The 8861-nt window shown below is 42.7% G+C and overlaps 1 protein-coding gene across 1 annotated transcript; it reads right to left on the bottom strand.

The window, feature by feature from the left end:
* Positions 1-5729: 5729 nt before the first annotated feature.
* Positions 5730-8049, bottom strand: LOC126336022 (uncharacterized). The gene is made up of 2 exons (XM_049999502.1): positions 6892-8049; positions 5730-5798 (listed from the first exon to the last, which is right to left on the bottom strand). The coding sequence occupies exons 1-2, from the start codon at positions 8047-8049 to the stop codon at positions 5730-5732; spliced, it is 1227 nt and encodes a 408-aa protein (XP_049855459.1).
* Between the last annotated feature and the right edge of the window lie 812 nt (positions 8050-8861).

Raw genomic sequence — 8861 nt, 5'->3', positions numbered from 1 at the left:
TATACTAAGTTTTTGAGTGTACATATAAATGACAATCTTAATTGGAATATTTGTATTTTGGATCTTCTAAAGCGACAAGGTTCAACAACTTTTGAAATTAGAATATTGTCAATTTTAAGGATATAGAAATTAGTAAGCTAACATACTTTGCATACTTTCACTCTCCGATGTCATAGGGAATAATATTTTGGGGTAACTCAACATTTAGACAAAAAGTATTCACTGCTCAAAAGAAAGTGTTTAGAATAATGTGTGGGGTTCTTAGTCGCACATCTTGTAGGCATCTTTTTAAAAGATTGTGAATTCTTAAAACAGCCTCACAGTACATTTACTCACTAATGAAATTTGTACTCAACAACATGGACCAGTTTAAAACAACAGTGAATTTCATGATTATAATACCAGAAAAAAGAAAGACTTATACTATCCTTTACTCAATTTATCTTTGGCACAGAATGCCGTAAAACATGCTGCTATAAATTTTTTTGACAAATTACCAGATGAAATAAAATCTCTGACAGACAGTAGTAATATCTTCAAAAATAAATTGAAATCATATCTTGTTGACAACTCCTTGTATACCAAAGATGAATTCTTGAATAGGAATAAATAAATCTATAAATATAGTGCTATTTAAGGGAATGGGGTAAATAATAGAAATATTATTACTTAGCTCTGTATTGTAATATATAAATATATTTCAAGAAATCTTGTTTCACATGTGCATTTCTTGTGCACTTGACAGGTTCCACATCATAACGGCTACAGTACCGTGCAATTGATCAATGGAACACGCAACTAACTAACTAAGTGTCCGGATACTTTGGATCACATAGTCATGACTGCACGACACACCTTTACGCCTCGCCTGGGCCCGTCAACACCGATATTGGACTGTTGATGACTGGAAACTTGTTGTCTGTGTGGAGAGTCTCTTTTAAAATTAGGCGAGTCCATGTCACGTCGTGTTGCGGCACATCTGCGTGCCTGCCGGGGTCCTACACTGTATTAGAATGGTGTACCAGTTTCTTTGACTGTTCAGTGTATACCGGAGCAGCTAGTCGTTGCTACTTGCGCACGTTTGTATGTTGTCAGCATTGGAAGAAAAACAATAAAATTTTTCCCCTCTCATATCTTTTAACTCTGCAGTGACCTCGGTACATAACACTTTGCTCCTGACGTAAGTGGCAGACTTTACTTAGCTCACGGCCAAATTAAGCACATCTTAAAATTTTACTGTTTCTGTATGTTTTTTGTTTGTTACTGAGCGAGAAAAATACAGTTTTAAGAAGGTCTTAACGTTAGTTGACGTTACTGGATGGTGCTATTAGTTTCCACAAGCATATTGCCATAAAATACGGCCAAAACAGCGGGCTGCACGAATACTTGATTCGGGCCGCTTTCGACGACCGCGTTCTAGACCGTTACTAGGCTGGGTTCATAGAAGAGACAGACAAGTTCTAAAGAGGAACTGCGCGTTTGTTACGGGATCGTTTAGTCGACCCCAGAACGTTACGTAGTTGCTTACCAAACTTTCTGTGGCAGACTGTACAAGAGAGGAGTTGTTCATTATTAGAGGCTGACTATTAAAATTCGGGAGAGGACGTTCCCGGAAGAGTCTGGCTATGTACTGCTTCCTTCCACATAAGCCTCGGGAAATAAGCGTACAGAAAAAAACGAAGAAATTACAGCTAACGCGGAGATTTACCGACACTCATCCTTCCTGTGTGCTGTTCACGAATGGAACACGAAAGGATGATCAGACAGCGATAACCCAAGTAACCTCCTCCTCACACCGTAAACTGGCTCACGGGAGATAGATGAAATGTTTTCAAAACATCTATACCCAGACTTACACAAGTTAACCACAAGCCATTGAGTAAATAAGTAATGAAGGGAGAGCAGGATTGAATGTCCCGTCAGCGACGCGGTAACTACTGACGGAACACAAACTCATTTCGGGGCAAGAAAATTGGCCATGTCTTCCTTGGATGAATGAGCCTGGCAGGTATTTCAAGCGACCTAAGGAAAACAAGGAAAATGTTAATCTTGATGACCAGAGGTAGCCGTCTCCCAAATGCAATACCTCTGTCTTAACGACTGTATCAACGAACTGTTGAAATAAGTAGCAGAAAGGGAAAACAGCAGACTTGCATTTGTCGCAGGAGTGCTGCTCACATGGTCACAAAGTCACACAAAAGCGTTTAAGAGGACATGCTCGAGAAAATAACAAAAATTTCTTGCTCTGTAGAAAAGAATATTTCATGCTGATTTCAAAAATGTATAGTTTATGGGCATTATCATTTTCCGTTCGTTCTAAAATTGAGATTGAACGTAATGTTGCACAGGGCTACGCCCATCTGTCAGTTTAAAGTGCGTCAGAATACGTAATGCATTATTTTGTTCTTCCGATTTTTCGGTAATTAGTTACGGATCGTTAACACAGGTGTATGCTAGAAGGTACTGACTCCCGCAACCAAAGCACAGCCATGTCTAGAAGACTGAGAATATATGATTTCGGAAATTCACAACCGTGTGGTTTTGTAGTTATTGTGTGTTGTTTTCTTTCTGTGCGTGTGTTTCCTGAGCTACAAACGCCGAGAGTAAAGAAATTTAGTCCCAGACGAAAGCTTCGCGGCACCCAGTTTCAAACACAACCGAATAATACACATCAGTTGCTCCAAAAGTCGCCTGTGGAAAGTGCTTCTACAGGCAAGTCTTCTAGAGGTAAAGTTTCACTTTCTTAACGTAATGAGAACAAGCCTAGTCGTATTGTGAGCACAAATAACGACGGAAATGTTATTCTGAATCTAAATATGGTGTCAACACTTCTGAAGAGTGGTGTGAAATGTAAGTACTGCGATTGTTAAGATAGTATTGACGTTTCTGAGTACATTTCAGCAAGGAAGGGTCTTTAAAGTCGGTTAGTGAGTGCCTGTAACTCGTGTGAATATGCACAGTGATACTATGACACCGCCAGTAACTGATAGTCGACATTACATTGTAAATTATCAGCTTGCTTATGCAATGCGATGTATTGGAAGGGGAAGGAGAGCTGCCCAGACTTTTTGTGCAGAAGGGGAAGATTCGTGGTGTAATTACAGGCTGAGCAACGCTACCCACAAGCAGTCCTTACCACTTGCTGTAATGGAGGCAGTTAGTTAGGTCTAATATAGGCATCTGGCAAATAAAAATCTACTTACGAAATGTATGCATGGTCTCTCTCAAAATGCAAATGAAAGCTTCAACAGCCATATATGGGAGAGAATATCCAAAACTGTATTAATTGGGCTGACAGTGCTGAAGATTGGTGTCGTGGATGCAACAACAACATTCAATAATGGTTCAATTTCAAGGATCAATGTTACGAAGAAATTAAACATCCAGACGGAAAGGAGTATGACATCAGCTATAATTGCTATTGATAAGCGGCCGGTAATCGAAGTAGAGACAGGTGCAGAAGCTGCTACCAAGGAATCAAGGATAAGAAAAGAATGAAGAGAAAGAGTATGGAGGATAAGGAAACAGGAGGACAACTGGAGTATAGAGATGGAATGTTCTAAACGAGCATAGTGGTAAGTTAAGAAATCTGTAAATCTTCTTTTGCGATTTACCGAAAACTTGAATTTTCAGCATTCAGGTACACTTTTCTCCTAAATGACCTACGTTAAACTCACAAAAGTTGGTACAGATATTTAGAATGACCCCCTCTACCTCCCTTGCCTACTATTTCCTGAAAAATTTATAGCATGATGATGATGTCGGTGATATTTGAGGTATATTTTTAAATATCTTTGTTGTAATAAAATAAATTACTTGTCTTTATCACAGATCAGCATCAAGGAAGTAAATTGGAGGCATAAAACATTTATGTGAATATTGTCTGTACTCTGACTGCAGTCAGTAGTTCCAAAGAAAATGGTACCGCAGTGAAATAGTGGTCTGTGTTTTATACTATTATAAATATTAATGTCAGTACCAAAGTATAATAAATATCTCAATGATTTTTTGGGAAATGCTTTGACTAATGACCTAATTGTGCTTCAGAGTTTTCAGCTATCTCTCATTTATAGATCAGTTGCATTATGAGGGTGAAGATAATGCTAAAAATGCAGCCAGTTCAGGGGCGTGTCCCCTTAATGCAAGTTATTCTACAGTCGTACATCAGTGTGTGAAGCCCTCATAAAGCTTTCTAACTGAGAAAATCGAAGAAAGTCAAAGCTCTATCGTAAATAGGGCATTGTAGGTCACACGGAGATGGGACCTATTTTGTGAAACTGAATCGTGATTGTTGGTGCCAAGGAGACATTGTTGTTTTGAAACTTCACTGAATATGTCTAGAAAATCAGTTTTCGAGAATTCTTAGGAAGTAACTCTACTGTCTTCTGCATATGTATCGCTCAAGGATCAAGAGAAAAAAGAGGGAGAACAGAGTACATTTGGAGGTTTACAGTAATTTTTCCCACGCTCTATGTGGGGGCGAAAATATGTTTAAGGTGATCTCCACCTGCTTGCTGAGTATCGCTGTCACTGAATCTCTCTTTGTAGAAACAAATATTGTAATAGATCCGATACTGATTCGCATAGTTCAGTGGAACGGCTTAATCACTACAATATTAAAGGTTGATGCCGCAATGATGATCCTTTGTCAACTATGAAGCTGTGACACGAAATGTTAGTTCGATAATAAAATAACGTATTCTAAATATAGTTGACAGATTTCATAAGTTAACTCCTGAACATAGCTTCACGTTGTTTTTACGAATACAAAATATTTTAGTTTCCTGACCCAATGAACATGATACAACAAATCAAAAGCTCAATTAACAAATGCGGATGTTATAAGGTCCTTGCAAATTCAGTTATATTTGATGATAACTACAAAATATTTGCACTCATTCGTTTACGCATTATCAGAATCTTAAAAATACTTCCTCTGGATTACGAATTCTGTAACGTGCAGTGGGTTCGCCTCAATTTCTTTGGTACTTACAGTTTTGAAAAATCTTGACAGCAGACACGAAAGTTATGACAGCCAGGATTGTTTCCTATCCTGTAACATAGCACAGCCCGCTGTCTGTTCTTCCTTTGTAGAAAGCACTTCTTTATCTGCGCGAGAATCAAACCATAACAAAAATTAAACTCTTCGTCTTTACTGTCATGGACTAGCTCATATGCTTAAGTACATAAAACAGTAGACACTCGATAATTTGCTTTCGCAAATCCTAAAGATAAGCTAGCGATCTGTACAAAATTCAACGTAATGTATTGACTTTTTTAATGAAAATATGCGTCATTATGTTACACCAGTCTTATCATAGCATAGGTTTGTGCGTTTGAGAACAATTCCAGTGTTTCACATCAATTTCTGTTACATGTGTTCTGTCCATAACGATCCCTTAAATCTAGGTAATTTTCTCTTTCAGAGTTGTACTGCGATCAACTTAATCTCAGGCTTAATATAGTGGGAAAGCCTACTAACTATGTGAGTATAAGAACAATTTCTTTAATGAGGGCTGAATGAAATACTGTGTTATACCCTATTACTCCAAGACAACATTCTGAATGCTTCATAGCAGCACACTGAAATGTTGATAATTTATTTGATCGAAACATGGACTACTACAATGCCAGTTTACGACTACAGTACAACATACGTTTGCCGTCTTCACACTGCACATAATATCTGCTCAGTAAATATTCTTCTTCGCACTGTACACAGTATCTGCTCAATAAACATCCTTCACATCTTCCTGTACATCATTATATCTCGTGATCTTCACAAAGGTAAAGAAAAGCTAAAACGAGCAACATTTAACAATATTTTTGACTCCTCTTACTGCTACCGTTAAAAAATATGCTACATTTGAATATAAGTTGCACAGACTTTCATCAACAGCATATTGATATGGATCGAACGTAGTTTACCAGATCACTATGATTAATCAGTTAACCGCGATGTTATATCTTGGTAGTATTTTCTACTTACTGTTCCAGCATAGATTATTGTGCTTAGCTGATAAGTTGTTAAGACTTTTGGTAAATATGAAGAACCACAGTGGACGATAAAAGCAACGCATATATCTTTCAGGTGCAATAAATCGTGAACGCAACCAGCCAGCCAGCCTTCCACAGATTCCCTAATCCAGAGATATTGCTTGCGACTAACGAATGCTGAACAGCTGAATAACTGATAATGTGTACAGTAATGTGTCCACCTAATAACTGAGGTGTACGTGGAACACTTCGCAGTGAAACGATAGAGATACAACTAGCGTTGTATATTTCAAGTATTAACACTGAATGTTTGCTTGCAATTAAGTTAAACATCAGTTCTCTTTCATTTACATGTAAAAGAAAACACATAGGACTACATTTTTCTGTGCTCTGTGAGCAAATGTTTGCTATCTCTTCGTTTCTGTGTTATATTTTTATCTTTTCCCCTACCCCATTGAAAACCATTAGGTTTATAGATTTCACTAGTCACATACCAATGTGAAGAGACTGAACATTCTGCTTCAGAGCACCAGTCAGCTATACACTGTCATTTATTATTCAGTTCCTTTACATAAAAATTCGTTAAAGACAAGGCAAAGTACGCTTATAGCATTTATTTCTCAATTTATTATTTACATGAATTACATCTCTGTATCGATGGGAGGAGGTAAACAGTTCCGGCATTCGCCTTACAATCAAGGAAAACCTCCCAAAAACCTTGATCGGAACTGAGGACTCTGTAGCTCGGTGCACTGCAGGGAAGTTGATGCGACGAAACGGAGAAGCGACGAGACGGGGAGGCAGCGATACGTGGCGGCGGCGATACGTGGTTGGCGACGATACGTGGTTGGCGACGATACGTGGTTGGCGACGATACGTGGTTGGCGACGATACGTGGTTGGCGACGATACGTGGTTGGCGACGATACGTGGAGGCGGCGAGACGGGGAGGCGGCGAGACGGGGAGGCGGCGATGCGTGGAGACGGCGAGACGTGGAGACGGCGAGACGTGGAGACGGCGAGACGTGGAGGCGGCGAGACGTGGAGGCGGCGATACGTGGAGGCGGCGATACGTGGAGGCGGCGATACGTGGAGGCGGCGATACGTGGAGGCGACGATACATGGTTGGCGACGATCCGTGGGGGCGGCGATACGTGGAGGCGGCGATACGTGGAGGCGGCGAGACGGGGAGGCGGCGAGACGGGGAGGCGGCGATACGTGGAGACGGCGAGACGTGGAGGCGGCGAGACGTGGAGGCGGCGAGATGTGGAGGCGACGATACGTGGGAGCGAAGATACGTGGTTGGCGACAATACGTGGGGGCGGCGAGACGGGGAGGCGGCGAGACGTGGAGGCGGCGATACGTGGAGGCGGCGATATGTGGAGGCGACGATACGTGGAGGCGACGATACGTGGTTGGCGACGATACGTGGTTGGCGACGATACGTGGGGGCGGCGATACGTTTAGGCGGCGATACGTGGAGGCGGCGAGACGGGCAGGCGGCGATACGTGGAGGCGACGATACGTGGGGGCGGCGATACGTGGGGGCGGCTATACGTGGGGGCGACGATACGTGGGGGCGGCGAGACGGGCAGGCGGCGATATGTGGAGGCGACGATATGTGGGGGCGGCGATACGTGGGGGCGGCGATACGTGGGGGCGGCGATACGTGGGGGCGGCGATACGTGGAGGCGGCGAGACGGGGAGGCGGCGATACGAGGAGGCGGCGAGACGGGGAGGCGGCGATACGTGGAGACGGCGAGACATGGAGACGGCGAGACGTGGAGACGGCGAGACGTGGAGGCGGCGAGACGTGGAGGCGGCGATACGTGGAGGCGACGATACGTGGTGGCGACGATACGTGGTTGGCGACGATACGTGGGGGCGGCGAGACGTGGAGGCGGCGATACGTGGAGGCGACGATACGTGGTGGCGACGATACGTGGTTGGCGACGATACGTGGGGGCGGCGAGACGGGGAGGCGGCGAGACGGGGAGGCGGCGAGACGGGGAGGCGGCGAGACGGGGAGGCGGCGAGACGGGAAGGCGACCATGCTGACCTCCCCTCTGCTGAACTGTACTGAATGTGGTCTTTATATACCCTCTGCAGCTTTGTTGAGCTGTCGTTTCCTAGGAAAGCGACTATGTCATTGTTGTTTCATCATATAGCTTCTGTCCATTATTATAAGATTAGCAATAATTTTCCGCGTAAGTGCATGTTCAAGTTCTGTAGCAATATCTATATTTACTCATACATTACGCAAACCGCTGTAAGGTGCGTGGCGGAGGGTACTTGGTGCCAATATTAGCCATTTTTTTGTCCTATTTCAGTCGCGTATTGTGAGAGGGAGAAATACCTACAGACTCTCAACGCGCCTTAATCTCTTTCACCTTATTTTTATTATCACTACGTGACATATATGATGACGGCGACAGAATTGTCGCACAGCCTTCTTCGAACACAGGTTCTCAAAATTTATCCAACGCGGTTTCACGAGACAACGACTCCTTTCTTCTAAAGGAAAGAAGGAATATGCTGTTTAACGTTCATTTTACTGGAAGAGGCTGCAGTTGGATATCGGCCGTACTATTTCAAAGACACCATCACACCATTCTCCTAAAGCTGTTTAATGAAATCATGACAAACCTAAATCTAGTTGGCTGTAGGGGCATTTTATAACCGTCCTACAGAATAGGAGGAATCTTTCTTACCACGATGCAACATCATTCGGTTTTCTTCCAAAGATCCACATGTTATTTCCCCAAGGTGCCTGCAACCTTTTCGAAAGCGTTATACCGATATGTTAGGATCCAAGGAGAACGTCCCGGAATTCGTTCGACGTCTACAGTCATATCTACCTGATAA

Source organism: Schistocerca gregaria, chromosome 2 (genome assembly GCF_023897955.1).
Source record: "Schistocerca gregaria isolate iqSchGreg1 chromosome 2, iqSchGreg1.2, whole genome shotgun sequence".
NCBI classification, from domain to species: Eukaryota; Metazoa; Arthropoda; class Insecta; order Orthoptera; family Acrididae; genus Schistocerca; species Schistocerca gregaria.
The sequence above is the reverse complement of the archived record's forward strand: the minus strand, read 5'-3'. Positions and strand labels throughout refer to the sequence as shown.